Source organism: Abramis brama (assembly GCF_963993115.1).
Source record: "Abramis brama genome assembly, chromosome: 16".
NCBI lineage: Eukaryota > Metazoa > Chordata > Actinopteri > Cypriniformes > Leuciscidae > Abramis > Abramis brama.
Window position 1 is genome coordinate 24,457,123 of NC_139978.1, and position 15,386 is coordinate 24,472,508.

General features: G+C 37.6%; 2 protein-coding genes across 2 annotated transcripts; one reads left to right on the forward strand and one right to left on the reverse strand.

Annotated features, from left to right (window-relative positions):
• The first annotated feature begins 7,087 nt into the window (after nt 1-7,087).
• emilin3a (elastin microfibril interfacer 3a) lies at nt 7,088-11,700 on the forward strand. Its single transcript, XM_084138390.1, has 4 exons — nt 7,088-7,538; nt 8,182-8,301; nt 8,396-9,225; nt 9,339-11,700. Exons 1-4 carry the CDS (start codon nt 7,390-7,392, stop codon nt 11,294-11,296), a joined length of 3,057 nt encoding a protein of 1,018 aa, XP_083994516.1. The 5' UTR covers nt 7,088-7,389; the 3' UTR covers nt 11,297-11,700.
• A 113-nt stretch (nt 11,701-11,813) lies between these two features.
• plp2a (proteolipid protein 2a) lies at nt 11,814-14,263 on the reverse strand. The gene is made up of 6 exons (XM_084138391.1): nt 13,527-14,263; nt 13,198-13,311; nt 12,908-13,048; nt 12,633-12,731; nt 12,258-12,351; nt 11,814-12,004 (listed from the first exon to the last, which is right to left on the reverse strand). The coding sequence occupies exons 2-6, from the start codon at nt 13,294-13,296 to the stop codon at nt 11,988-11,990; spliced, it is 450 nt and encodes a 149-aa protein (XP_083994517.1). The 5' UTR covers nt 13,297-13,311; nt 13,527-14,263; the 3' UTR covers nt 11,814-11,987.
• Nucleotides 14,264-15,386: the final 1,123 nt, after the last annotated feature.

Here is a 15,386-nt window from a genome sequence, read left to right on the forward strand (position 1 = left end):
TAGTAGCCTAGGCTATGCTATTATTTTTTAATGCACGCAACAAATAAAACCTGCTTTGCTAAATTGCCTCTTAAAAAGTAGTTAATTAAAAATGTGTAGTTTATCTGTAAACCCTCTTGCTTGGTGTATTAGATTATTTCTAATCGTTATATATTTGTCACAAAAGGGGTGTTTCGTGAGAAACTGTCGTCTGATTCTCTCTCACGTCCCACTGGCAGCAAGCAAAGCCTGTAATTAGTCTGTGAACTTCAGCAAGCACAATATGGGGATGCATTTCTGTGACCCATCATACAATATATATGACCAAAGTTCGGAAAAGTGTTTAAAATCATTATATTGTTATTGACTTCATAGAGTCATTGCCCGTGCTATTAGGCTACCGTAGTTTAATGTTTATGAAACGATTTGAAAATGAACTCTAAACCCTCAAAAATGCACGATATTTTGTCCTTGCACTTTAAACACTAGAGGGAGGCATTTCCCCTCAATTCTCTCAGCAGATATTCAACAATACTTCACCTGACCGAGTTCAGTTGCTCGGTGTGCGGCGGTCCTGACCCCTGACTGAGCTCCAATAGTATCTGCAGCCCCGCAACGCCACACGTTTCAGGACACACAAGCCAGGCCGGAAGTTAAAAACGAACCATATATGGTTTAGAGTGGGTCTTATTGAGTCGCGCCACCTACAGTGTTTTCGCGTAATTTTGTTTTGTTTGATGTAATACGAGGTGTTTTCGCATGGATTTTATAGGATTTACATTTATGTACAAAATAACAACAATACATAAATTACTAATAATACATCATCTGATTGTTTATTGATACTAATTTTGATCAATAGTTAACTAATGTAAGCCTAACATAGGCTAGTGTATATTTGACTGTAGGCTATTATGAGATTTCACTTCATGTTCATTGTGTTACAAAAACAGACACCATGAAATCCAAATCCAAAGTATAGATAGGCCTATATAATGTCAAATATACTTTTATTTAAAATTCTAAATAAACATTAAAAAAAAATGTTTGCGACATGTAGATTTCTCATAGCTTATGTCATCATTTATTCCCCCCTCAGGTTGTTCTGACGATGAGTTTCTTTCTTCTGAACACAAAAGAAGAAATTTTGAAGAATGTTGGTAACCAAACAGTTTCTGGTCCCCATTGACTTCCATAGTAGCCTGCTTTTTTTGATACCATGGAAGTCAATGGGGACCAGCAACGGTTTGGTTACCAACATTCTTCACAATTCATGCAAGTTTAGAACAACTTGAGGGTGAGTAAATGATGACAATTTCATTTTTGGTTAAACAAGATCAAAATGTGTATTTCTTAACTTTAGTTAATAAGCTGAACTAACATGAATATAGGAAATGTATCTAACACTCTTGAAAGGAACAGCTTACTTTTCAGTCCCATTATTTCATTGCATTCTTACAAAAAAAGAGTCCATGTCTTCCCTAAAAACAAAACGAAAAGGGCTCTTTGAAATCCTCCAACTGTTCCATGAGATTTTAGAGGGCCATTTTCTCATCCTCCTCTTCCATTTTGAGGAAAAGAAGCTCTTCCACAGGACCCTGGAACACGTCTGTATATGTATTCATTTCATTGACAATTTCATGTCTCTGATTATTGGCAATTCCTTCATTAGAAAATGGTAAAGAATAATGCATTTTTAATATTTCATATGAATTTAATATTTGCAACACATTCTAATAAATACCTCACTGCTGCTGGATGAGAAAACTCTGAATGCTCTTTAGCCTCTTTCAGAGAAACCCCCAAAGTTGGAGTTAAGTGCCCACCATTTTCTTATATTTGGAAAGTCATGCTTTAAGACATGATATAGAGAAAACTAAATATCAACTGCAACAACAGCACAAATATGCTATTACTTGAGCTGGTAATTTACCGATTTAAAATCAAAAGGGGCCACCAACACAACAAGTACAGCATACTGTATATTAACTGTAGATATATGTGATTGTGACACATGTGATATATGTACTAGGGACAAAGGGACCCCAAATTTAAGCCTCCCCGATAACAGGCTTTCAACTAAATGAAAAGGGCAGAAACGTAATGCCACAGACCACAAGTTTATTTATCAAATCGTTACTAAAACACATTGAGCTCAACATCAATAATAAAAAAAACACTTTACTTAATTTCAGCCAGTAGGTGTAAACCAAAAGCGAACATTCACTCAAAAAAATGAACTAGGAAGGTTGTGCACTTTACATAATATATTTATGTTTAGTTTACTTATAATAATTGTGTTTGTTGACTTGAAATGTTTTTTTTTCTATTAAGGTCCACGTAATTATGTCTCAACTTAACAGTACAAAATCCTAACATGTTGTCTAAACACAAACCATTTATGTTAAGTAAAAATTTCTTATATCCAGAAGGTGGCAGTATAGTGCGACGCCAACTGCCATTTTGCCCTAACTTAATTTGATTGTGTTCAATCTGCTTAATATGTAAAATTTAAATTTACTTAATCCGTTTGTGTTGGATTACATGAATGATTTGTGTTGCATTAACTGAAACTGGGCAGTGCTTGTTAGTTCCCAGCATGCTTTGCATAAGGTTAAAAATTAAGTGTTATTTTATGTTTTTTTGAGAAAATGAGAAAAAGGAAGACTTGATAGTGTGTAATTGTGTTTAATGTTCAATTACATTCGAATTATTAGAACCATTTAAATTACAGTGGGTTACCATTGTGGAGAAGTGTGGAGCATTTTGTTTGGCTGTGGATTGATATGGTTAATTTTAACTGCTTTGGTTGAAGGAGCATGTAAATCTTAGCATTTAAGATGCTATTATGTGCTACTGTTAGCAAATAGCTAGCTATAGTCTATCAATTTAATTATGTGTCACTAAAATAAATGAAATATTAATGGATGAATGAAAATAACAAACACATAAGTTGAATGCAAATTAAGTAAATTAGTTGGTCCAAAACATTGCAAATTAGTTGGGCTGACACTATTAAATTAAGCTGTGTCCAACCATAGTAAATAAGTTGAATCAACCTTAATAAATTAAGTTGACCCAATGTAAGTACATTAAATTGGAATATCAGAATTGCATAATGCTGAAATGAAGCAAGTTAATCATGTGGAAATCATTTCCATGATTTTTTTATGTTCATTCAAAGAGTTATTTTTTTGAGTGTTCATTGGCATTAATGGCCAAAATACTTCACTTATGAGGTCAAGAATACAAGCCTTTAATCACAATGGGCTTCGTTCTTCGTTTTAGTCAGATCACATGGACCGGCCACTAACAAAAAAACAGGTAAAAAAAAAAAGGATACGAAACTAACCAAAGGTGGTTTCTTTCTTTGGTGTTAGACTGCTACAAATTAAACACTTCAAACCAACCAACCAACCAAGCAAAAAAAACAAAGATAATTATTTAAACCCACCCAACACAATACACAAACCAAAGAAAAAAAAACAAAGAAAAAAAACGAAATAAACCACAAATTCTTAGCTCCTTAACTGAGCAGTATCAATGCAAAGCAAATGAAGAAAGAATACACAACCAACCCAAATAACTAAATAATTTAACAAACCTAATAATGATAATACAATGAGCAAACCAATGAACAAAATGTCAATCCAACTCAAATGCACACACACAAACACTTGTACAAAATACACAAACAAACGAACACAAAACAATGAAATTGAGTAAGTAAACACCAGGAGGCGCCAGAACCAAATGCCACGGTTTTACAACGCATCCAAGGCAAGTGGTGTACAGGCAATAGCGAACTGAAGACGTTCAATGTTTTCGCGTGCAAGCAAAAATCTGCGTCCCAAAACTGGAACCGCTATTTAAGCCACAGCAAAGCAGCAGCTGGCAATTTGTTATGTGTGTTTGTGTTATGTACGCATCTACTACGGTGTAAACACATTTAAAAATAAATAAAAAACCTATCTATCTATGTGTCCTACCCCTACTTCGCTTCACTGCCCTTCACAAATCCTCTCCCATGCCATGGTCTCATAGAATAGTAAAGTGTCCATCGTATAGGCTACACACTTCAGAATCTAGGTCATCCATCCAGGTACTATTTGCCTACTCTTTTATGAGTGCTGTGAATTCGGATACACTTTTTTTGTCACATACTGTTTTTTCACCTACTATAAAGGGAAGTAGCCTAGGCGATTTCGCATGCAGCCTAAAATGACAAAACATTAAGCATCAGCCTGATAAAATCTCTCAAAAATACTTTAAAATGTCACAAAATAGTGTAATTAGTCGATCATTCATATTTGGGGGAAACATATGCATGCTAAATGAATAAATGTCATGTGAAGCACACACATCTGAAGTGTAGCCTAGCCTACTTGATTAAAGAAACTGGGCATTCAATTTCATCTATAAAAACTTGTTCTGGACCCTGGGAGTTCAAGCAATGACCCTACTTTCTATAATTTCTGTCATCACTGTTAAAATGATAATGGGGACAGATCATCATCCAATATTGTGTTTATTCAGCATGTGTGTGGAGAGAGAAGGACAGTAAGGAGGGAGTTATGGGGAATAAACAAAGTGGTGTAGCCTACTACAAATTTGTCCCCTCAACAACCTTGAGAAGTGACAGCATGCATAAATGTCCTGTATCATCGCTGATGGCATGTGATGTTGTTTTGGCAATTTAGCTCTCTCTATAGTATTATCTTTAATTTGCTTCTCTGTGTTGTGTTGAGATATTGTTTGAATCTTTCTGAATTCTGAATCATTTTGATAGTGAATCCATCACCCATATGCCATTGACTATTATAGATACTAAAAGTAGATCAATAAAAGAACAAGCATTCTCAGTCTTGCTTCCGTAAGTTTCTGTGTAATGGAAATGTGCCAGCCATCAGCCACACTTCACACCAAACATAACAGACAAACACACAGTTGACTTGACTGATTTCACCATCAGGAGTTGAATGTGGATGGTTGGTGCTAATTTTTTCGACAGACAAAGGCAACAGGAAGAAAAACACTAGAGTGAGAGAGAAATAATGCATCTTTATCCATGTCAAAAGCCATTCTAAAACTTCTGCTTATGGTTTCTTTCCCCTTATAATGAACATTTGACCCCGAACACACCCCATAGCCTATGTACCATGTTTTGCGCTCTTTAAATCATTCAGCTTCTACAGGGGTACAAATAGTGATTGAAATGAAAAAGGGCTCCACCCTACTTGAGGTGTAACACATCATTACACCTGATGAATGAAGGCTCTGCCCACTACTGAATACAGAACAGCATTATGAGAGTTTGAGGCCTGAACAGCTGGTTCATTGTGATGTCATATCCTGTGGACTTCCTGGGTGGAGGTGGTTGTGAAGAATGGTGTATGTGTGCCCGGTGTGGTAGTGGAAAGCCAGTGCCAACTACATACTGTGCATGTTTTGTCAGTTGGTGAATAAAATGAGGGAGGTGACACACTGACACACATACTTAACTTTCGGGAGTCATTTCTTTAGAAAGTCATTTGAAATTGAAACAAGCCAGAGCTACGGCATGTAGTCTTTTAAAAAAGACCTCATTCTCACCATTTTAATGTTAATTTTATTTTGTTATAATGACATGGGCATGAAATGTTGATTTGAGCTGAAATTGCTTTACTTGTTGAGAAGAAAGTGTGATATCGAATCAGAGAATGTAACTGGTGTTTCTTCAGCATCAGGTTGATTTCTTTTTAGTAAAACTATAACAGATTTAAAATTATTTTCTTTTTATATGAACTGTCTTATAAATGTTTTCCATGTCTTTATTTATTTTTGCTCCTTTTGAAATGTTCTTATGGATAAAGTTCAGCATTTTAACCTGGTCCCAGACCCGGACTTTGAATCTTACAGAAAAGTAAACACTGACAATTTTATAATTTTGCTAAAAACAACAACACTTCATTTAGACATTTAATCTCCCCATCCAGTCCCATGCAAATCATTCTGGGAACTAGAAATCCCCTGCCCAGTTTCTGTTAATGTTAGCGAAAATGATCCATGCAATCCTGACACAAATGGATTGTTAACTCCTATTTTAGATACAGTATAAGTGGATCGCACAAATTGTGAAAATAGGAGCCTGTTTATACAGATTCCTGACCCTCACATTAGAGCAGCACAGCCCTTGGAAACAGGGTAAACATTGTTGGCTAATTAGCCACCGCAACTAAACAAAGGCATGGTGTGTTTTGCCTTTGTGGTTTTTTAGAAGGCAAGTTTGAGGTGGTGTGTTTGTTTGCTGGTGGTGTGTGATAGGTGACTTTTTTGGGGGCTGTGCACAATTAAGGTGTATGAGTAGTGAGTGTTTGGAATTCTCACTTTTTCCCCAGACCTGTAGTTCAAGGACTGCAACACAACCAACACCCCAACCACTACCATAGCGACAGCCATAGATACACTTACTGTGGATGGATGTTACAGCAATAAAGAGAAAGGAGCGGTATCTTCAATGATTGTTCGTTTGTTCAGCTTTGCAATTAATCCAATATGGGACAAACATGGTCAACAGGAAAGAAGCTCTTTCACATTGTATATTTTTCATTAGAGCTATTTTGCTATTGTCAAGTAATCGTTAATATTTACAGTCCGACTCCCAGTGTTTATCTGAGTAAAACCGTATTTGTTCCATATGGCTGTGCCCGTGTTTGTGTGTGTGAGCATGTGACTGCAGCCTACAGCTAGTGAGTCCATATGTTTTTTTTAGCTTATGTACAGACCCATATGCTCCTGTATCATTTAGTTTTCAGAAAACAGCCAATAATCAGACACATTACATCAGACTGAGGGTTTAAAAACACATCCCTATAACTAGATTAGATGCAGCCATATGTAACATAAATACACCAGTCATATACCTGTTCAAGAGCTAACTTTTAAATTGATATCAGTTCATGATAATTACTAATAACTGATGTATGTTTTGATTTATTCTGAAGTAATTCACTTATAATTGTTATCATGATTTATCCAAAGTCATGATTTAAGTCTTTCCTTCAAAACTTCTGAACATCACTGTTCTACTGTGTTGGTCAGGTCTCAAGAATAGCATCTTTGTGTGAATTGTGTTAGGTGGCATAGTGGGTGGATCTATGTAAATGAGGTAGTCCAGTGTTTTATGAGGTGACCAGGACTCTCAGTCCCAGCAGTCTGCAGGAATCTCAGCATCACCACCACAACTGGAGCACACAGTGTCCTTTTTAGAGACTATTTTTTGAGTTTTTTGTTTTGACTATGAACATGGATAGATGTGGCACTAGCTAGTGTTACACTTTTCTTACACAAAGATTTTGGTCTGGCAATAGAGGGTTTTCCCTCTGTCATTTTTTTTTTTTTTTTTTTTTGTATTGATAATATACAAAAATCATGTTACTGGAGATGATCTTGTGCTGTTTTTTTCTTCTTTGGAGTTCTTTTCTGACTGTGACAGCATTTCACCCTGCATCAAGCCGATATAGCCTCTACTCAGGACCACATCCTCAGTACAACTTAGAGAAACCAACGGCCAGGCATAAGTGAGTATCCATGAGTGAAAAAGTCATTCTCTTAATTGATGGTACAGATAGCCAAATAGGCATTGAATGTCACTAAATAATTTCAGACACATCTGTGAGGCAATACAGCCTGCACTGCTGCACTTGATCTACTGACTCTGTGTTGGTAATCATGTTAATGTTCATTCCATTCCATTCCATGGTGATTAAGATTGTAGTTAAGAAAATATGACCCATGATGACTTAAATGAATCTACTGTAGACACTAAATATTCACTAACATATTATCCAGTTTTGTAAATTGGGCATAATCTGTTTAGTTTACACTGAAGTGCAGTCATAAATTTACTCAAATTTGGTGAATTCATTGTGAATTGAATGTTGCACTTCACAACAAGGTTCTATACATTAACATCAGTAAATGTATTAGGTATAATCATCAACAATGAATGATAATATTTACTGGTTTTATTCGTTTTGCTTAATACTATAACTTGTTCATTGTTAGTAGTAGAAAAATAAACAAATGTAAATGTATATAACTTTTAATATTAAAATGTTTATGTAGAATAATAAATTGTTGAACAAGATGAATAATTGCTGTATAAGTAATGTTTAGTGTTAGTTCATGTTAACTATTGTGTTGACTAACTCTCTTTCTCAGGAACCACTGTGCTTATGTTGTGGAGAGAACTGTCTCATTCACTATTCAGGATGGAGCGACTCCCTTCATGAAGGCAGAGTACAACAAGTGTGCTTGGGGTCAGAAATGCCCAACTATAAAGTAAGACAGCTATTAATAATTGTATCACTTTCATACATGCATTTAATGTTAAAAATACACTTAGATCATTTTGACACCCTGTCTGTTTTTACAGGTATCGCACATACTACAAGCCTATGTATAAAGTTGCATATAAGACTCTGACTGAGCTGGAGTGGAAATGCTGTCCTGGTTATGCAGGTGTCGGTTGTACTGCGGCATATGGAATGAAAGCAAGGCCCCTATTTAAAGGACCAATGCCTGCACAGAAGGGTCCTATGCCTCATTTTAAAGGGCCCATGCCTATGCAGAAGGGCCCTATGCCTCCTTTTAAGGGGCCCATGCCTATGCAGAAGGGCCCTATGCCTCCTTTTAAAGGGTCCATGCCTGCACAGAAGGGTCCCATGCCTTTTTTTAAAGGACCTATGCCTGCACAGAAAGGTCCCATGTCTTCTTTTAAAGGGCCCATGCCTATGCAAAAGGGTCCCATGCCTTCTTTTAAAGGGCCTATGCCTGCACAGAAAGGTCCCATGCCTTCGTTTAAAAGACCCATGCCTATGCAGAAAGGTCCCATGTCTTCTTTTAAAGGCCCCAATCCCTCTCAAAAGGGTCCAGTGCCTTCATTTAAAGGACAATTTCCTCATCCCAACTTCAATGGAAACCCCTGGAATCAACCTCAAACACAATATAATGCCATGAATGGATACCCAGGCCCTAATACTGGGCCCTCTTCCCAAGATACCTCAGTTGAACCTTATTCAGACCACCAAGAACCGGAAATAGATTCTCCTGAACCCATGCCAGAGCCTCAAGATCTTGGCCATGACTTAATCCTAGAAGAGAATGAGCCAATCACAGACTACCAAGATCCTCAACCAGATCACATTGAGATAGAGCCTGCTTCCAATGCACAGGCGCCCTCTGGTGGTGGTGAAACAAACCAAGGTAAATAAGCTATATGCAGTTGCATACTCTATACAGTTTATACAGTTGTTTTAGAATCAGCATTTTTTTGTGTTGTGAGCACAAATAAATAAATAAATATGATTAATTCACAGATCATGGTGACAACAATATCGAAGACGAGCGGTTGGATAGGATAGAAGAGGATGTGCAGCGACTCTCTCTTGGTCTTGAGACTCTCCGTGGTACAGTGACAGGCCTGGAGGCCAGCTTGCGTGCCTCCCTCCGTGAAGACGCCAACCGGATGTTGACTGCACTCATTTCTGCTGCACCCAGCCCTATTGCTGCTCCTTCCCTGTCTAGGGACTCTTCTGTAGGTTTCGGAGATTTACCTGGAGGTGCACCGGATATTGAGGGTTCAGATGTGGTGGGGCAGTTCCCAAACTTGGTCGATTTGGCTGAAAAGGTTTCAGAGCTGCGAGCAGAGCTTGTGGCAAAGGCATCTGAGCTGGAAGGGTTGAGAGGAGCCGTTGTTGGTCACAACAACACCCTTCAAAGATTGTCAGAAGGGTCAGTGAACCTTACTCAAACTGAATTCCAAAAGGCCCTGGAGACAATGGTGGAGTCCAAAATGAGTGAAGCTCGGGTGGCTATCTTAGATGGCTTTGAAAAACGTGTGGAGATTGCTGAGGAGCGCTGCGAGGGTCGCATGGCAGAGGTGCGGCTACAGTGCAAGGAGGAACTTTTAAATGGACAAGATCAGATTGAGCAAGTCACAGACATCAGGGCCATAGGATTGAAGACAGAACTCCAAAAACTTCAGGCTCAGCTTCAAGACCTGGAGCCTGAAGAGGGTTGTTGCATTGCTGTATCAGGGCTAACTGAAAGGATAATTCATGTGGAGCAGTCAGTGGGTGGATTGAATGAGTCCCAAATACATCTACGTGCCGAACTTGGTGGACACAAGGACCATATAGAGGGCATGTTGGAGGGCCGACTGGCTTATGTGGAATCCAAGATGAATATTGCATTGAATCAAGAGGAGGCGAGCATTAACAAAAGAGTGCCCACCGACCTGGAGACACAAATAGAGGGGAAGCTTAAGGCTCTTGAAAGTCGGCTCTTGGCTGCAGTGGACGAGCTAGGTAATGTCACAACACCAACTTTGCTAGAGGGTCAGGCTGTGCCCACACTGGAGACAGACGTAGAATCCCTCAGAAGAAGTGTTGAGGACGATTTGGACCGTTTACAGAAACAGCTTAAATCCATAGAGGTCATGTGCACTTCATCTTGTGTTCCACAGCCTATTCTTACTGGATATGCAGCTCCTTTGGCAACTGAGGAGGAGAAAATTGAGGACAACCACAAGGAACTAAACGGAAAACTTGATTTACAAGTACAGAGATTGAACAACCTCAATGCCACGCTATATAATCTTCTTGTCCAGTTGGCAGAGAAACAGGAGGAGGTAGGTCTTCGGGGTGAGGTGACCCTGCTGAAAGTTAGTGTGAACTCTGTTAACAGATCTCTCTGTGGCTTGCAAGAGTCTCTTGGCTCTGTGATTAGAGAGGTCGGTCACACAAACCTCACCTGGCAAGAGAGAGAAGAGAGGCTTGCACAGCAAGTGAAGGGTGTGGTTCAGCTGGTGGGACGACAGGCATCTATGTTGGGTACTGGGGAGCGAAAGTTGACCCGTCTGAAAGGGGAACTCCAGGATCTGCGACACAGAGTGGCCGGAGAGCTACAGGGTTGCCGCTCGACTGCCCTGGGTGTTCAGAAGGAGGTAGATGAAGTCGGGGGTCGTGTTGCCCGTGTGGAGGGTCAGTGTGGAGGGCTGGCACACCTGGCTGATGACCTAGAGAGAATTCGAGGAGAGCTAGAGAGGCACTCTGATGGGTATCTGTCTCATGTTAATAGCACCCTTGTTAACCATTCTCACCAGCTATCCAAGCTCAGAGATAGCATTCAAAACTGCACTGGACCATCTGGGTCTACTAGGAAAGCCGGGGATGATTTAGCTACAACACAACAAATGGAAGAACAACACACAACAGAACCAACCCATCCAAGAGGAGACCAGTTTGCAGTCCCCACACAGCACAGAGGTGACTAGTAATTCAAGTGCACTTTATAATGTGCAGACAGTCTATACTCAAGACTTATACTATTATATAGTATCTTTCTCAGGAGACTTTTCTCTTACCAACATCTGTTGTATGATCAGTGTTGTTGAAATTCCCTCTTCCCAGACTGTGGTGTTGCTGTATTGTATAGGAGTTTAAGGGTTGATAGGTGTATTCATTGTATGTGTTTTTGTGAATATTTTTTATATAAAATAGATGCCTGACTTTGCAAATGTTTTTATTGTAGGATTTTTTTTTAATTAAAGAGACTGTTGTGTTCATGTGGTAGATTCAACATTTCTTGAACATGCTCAACAACCTTTGTGAATTTTTTTTTACTTTTGTTACCTCTTTTTACTTATTTGTGCTTGTCTGTTTATATGTGGTTTGTGAAAGCTGGTTCTTAATAAAATGTTGAAATCTCACTTCATTTTTTAGTTTATGAGGTTGACAAATTACTGTGTATATTATGGATCTCAAACAGAAAACATTCAATAGGCAACAGGCTAATAATTGCACTCTTTAATGTCATAACATGAAGTACATTGAAATGTAAAATGTCATCATTCAATTTCACATTTAGACTTTAAACATGACATGACAAAAAATAACACAATAATCAACCATAAACATGTGGAAGCCTTATGAGTTCCTGCCTGTTGTATTCCATTTTTCCTACGTTTAGAAGAAAATTACATCTGGGAAAGGAAAAAAAAGAACACGTAAAGCAGTTATTCCACATTTGATTTGATGAGCTGGGTTATCATTAAAGTCTGGCTAAAACAGTTGAAACTGTGATGTTTTTGGACCTGTACTTCTGTGAATTTTTGAAACCAACATGCAACATATGATTTTTTTCCCATTTAAATGTAAAAGGTACACTTGAAAGCCCTCATATATAAATCTAAAGGTGATTATGTAGGTGTGTTGGTGCTGATGCATTGTACTTACTAACAGCCCTCCCCTGCTCTTTCAGTTCCTTGATGTATTTGAGTATGGTAAAAGTGTCATACCCAAACACTGCTGCTGCCATCAAACCAAAAATCTTAAAGAAAGGTCAAACATGAAAAAAGTTTGAAAAATCAATTGTAAAAGCACAAGGATCATAAAATGCACAACAGGACATAATCACCACTATTATACTTATTACATCTTATCACTAAACAGAACATTATTATATGATCTCATTTTATAAAACGTGTTGGTGAGTTTGACAGCAACACCATTAGATATCCATTTAGGGGCCCAACAACCTAAAACTTTAATTATTTTGCCTTTTCACATGATTCTTTCAGCCAGAAACATGTTCTTTACTTATTTACTCACAGAACCAGCAACTTCCCCAGGTATTTTCCATGCCCAGTTAAAGCAGACAAGAGAAGTAATGAGCAAGATGAGTGAGCCTGTGATTGCTCTAAAGAAGTCCTGCAAGACAAATGAAAACAAGTAACTTTTTAGTTAATTTTCAGTACAAAAAAGGAAGGAGGTTGAGAATAAAAACTATTGAGTGAGTTGTACTTATATCATAGTGGTTAGGTAATACTTGTTTTGTTTTTAAATCTAATCCAGAGAATCCAATATCCAGTACATGGATATTTTACCGTCCATCGGAATATCTGTTTCTGCAGATCCATGCCATAAACAATGAAGATGACAATGGCCCAGACCAGCTCTATAATGGGGCTCCACAAATAGCATCCACCAGAGACTGCTTTGCAAATAATCACAATGAGACACAGACCCTAATTTAAAACAAAAAAAGAAGTATACATCAAGATGAATGTAATATATGTAACATCAAATGAAAGTCTATTTTTAAACCATTTAGAGTTATTTATTTGAAAGCAATAGGAATATTGATTAGCTACATTTTAACTCTTGGCAAACGTACAATTTCAAGAGCTAAAATCATCCCCTTTGGTGACCAGATGAATTTTGTCTTATGCTCAACGGCTGAAACTGGCTGGATATCTTCTTTTTTGTCTTCCATCTTGATCTACGTGACCTGATCAAAAATAATAAAAAAGCATCTAGTACCAGACAATGTGTTTATATAGATAAATTATAGGGAGCACTGGATTTTACTTTAACTGAACAACAGTAAAAATCATCCTTTTTAGTGTTATTACCAATTACCAATATACTATTTAGTGGCCTATAATCATTTAAAAACATTAAAAACAAATTCAAAACAAGTGATATGTTTGATGCATTAAATACCTGAAAAGAAACAGTTGAATAAATCTCTTCGATGCGATGATTTCACAACGGGACTTAATACAATAAAAGCGCAGCCCACCTCTCAAGTGAGTAAAGGTGCAGTAAGAAAACGAATCACATAGGCTACATCTATTGCACATATCTACATCTATTGCATAACAACACTTTATACGTACACTCCCCTTTGAGAACAAGTGAATGACGCAAGATTCCCCATTATCTCTGGTATCGTTTTTCACTTGTAGGCCATATACAGGATATGTTCCTTCCTACCAACGGATGCTCTACCATTATTGGTGGGTCTGTGTAACTTGCCCAAACTCTTGAATATGACAAAAGAGACATCAATGCTGGTAAAAATGCCATTATTAAGGGAAAAGCATTTGTATGATTAGAGTATATCATGAGCAAGATGAATCATACATCTGACATTTGAATTTATGACATGGTTTTCATATCATACAATATAATAAATAGGCCTGTGTACAATAACCCACACAGTGTGCATAACTCACAAGTGACTCTCTAAATGTGGTTTATTGTGCAGGGAAAATGTAATCATTTCCTGTGTGTTCAGGGGAGAATTTCAGTTTGTGGGTATTTAGTTGAGGCCAATGCTTTTTCCATAGACTGTTTTTCATGTTGAAAAAAACATTTTATAAAATAGATTGACATTGCCAATAAAAAAATATTCTAAACAACTGTACTGTTGGGTTATTTTTGAAACATTGATGATGAAACTTAAATTTAAAATGTATTAACAATCTTTTTGCAAAGATAAAGGCCAAAATATGTTTGCACTGCAGTTACATGTTAACAAGGTCATACTCAGGTATATTTAGGCTATTAAAAAAAACAAGAGTAACACAAAAAATCTAGCTTGTATTTTGTTGTGTTACTTTTGACCCACCTGTGTGTTACTTTCGTCCCAACTGACAGGGTCAAAAGTAACATGAGCAGAAGTGAAATTTTACTGAAGTCGTTCTACATTTTTCAAAATAGCACCTGGTATTGATAGACCACACTTGTGAGTGACTGACCACAGCAAAAATATATCTCTGTCTAAAACATCATCTTTTCAAATTATGTTTTTCTGAAAAAAATGGTAGCCTACTTTCGCCCCTGCTCTCCCGTTAGCCTAATGCCTAAAAATGTAAAAGTTTTACCTTATAAATAGAATTTAGTTTAATTTTAAAATTCGTCGCCGGAGTGAATGGGAACATGATTTATTGAACATATTTGAAAAAATATAAGTGTTTCTTAAGTCAATACTACTTTTTAATGGCTTGTCAACTTTCCATTCCTCCGCTGCGTGATTCTAGCCACCGCCGGATTGTCAGCGTGAAACACATTTTTGAGCACGTGAATGCTGATTCTTGTCAGCGCTGGATTCTAGTCAGTGCTTGAGCGCTGGTCTATGACTGGAAATATAATGGAGTCGTTGCAAAAGTAACGATACATAGCTTAGGCTACATGTCACATTAAACTGGAAGAAGAATCACAACAAGCGTATTGGTGAGAACACTCATTTAAACAGCATATATACAAACACCCGAACTTGACTGCACATCATATTTTTCACATTATTGATATCATACTGCTTTCAATCGTAATGCAATAGAAATGAACACAAAAAACCTGCCTAGTGCCTACCTCAGGAGTAGAGCGGCTGCGGACGAATGTTTTTTTTTTTTTTTTGCGCTGCTGACGTATTCTTTTACGCGCACCATAGACGCGCGTGCACACACAATATTACATCGCACTCTGCGCATATGTTTTACAACATAATTTAACATATACATAGTCCTAACACTTTTTAAATAGCCCACTTAAAGTGTTTATTAAAAAATAAATTACTAA

Excerpts from the sequence above, each read along its gene's own strand:
- emilin3a (XM_084138390.1), top strand. The coding sequence starts at position 7,390 with ATGTTACTGGAGATGATCTTGTGCTGTTTTTTTCTTCTTTGGAGTTCT. Across the intron at positions 7,539-8,181 it reads AAACCAACGGCCAGGCATAA|GAACCACTGTGCTTATGTTG; the intron begins GTGAGTATCCAT and ends TCTCTTTCTCAG. Across the intron at positions 8,302-8,395 it reads CAGAAATGCCCAACTATAAA|GTATCGCACATACTACAAGC; the intron begins GTAAGACAGCTA and ends CTGTTTTTACAG.
- plp2a (XM_084138391.1), bottom strand. The coding sequence starts at position 13,296 with ATGGAAGACAAAAAAGAAGATATCCAGCCAGTTTCAGCCGTTGAGCAT. Across the intron at positions 13,049-13,197 it reads TGATTTTAGCTCTTGAAATT|GGTCTGTGTCTCATTGTGAT; the intron begins GTACGTTTGCCA and ends GTTTTAAATTAG. Across the intron at positions 12,732-12,907 it reads AACAGATATTCCGATGGACG|GACTTCTTTAGAGCAATCAC; the intron begins GTAAAATATCCA and ends TTTGTCTTGCAG.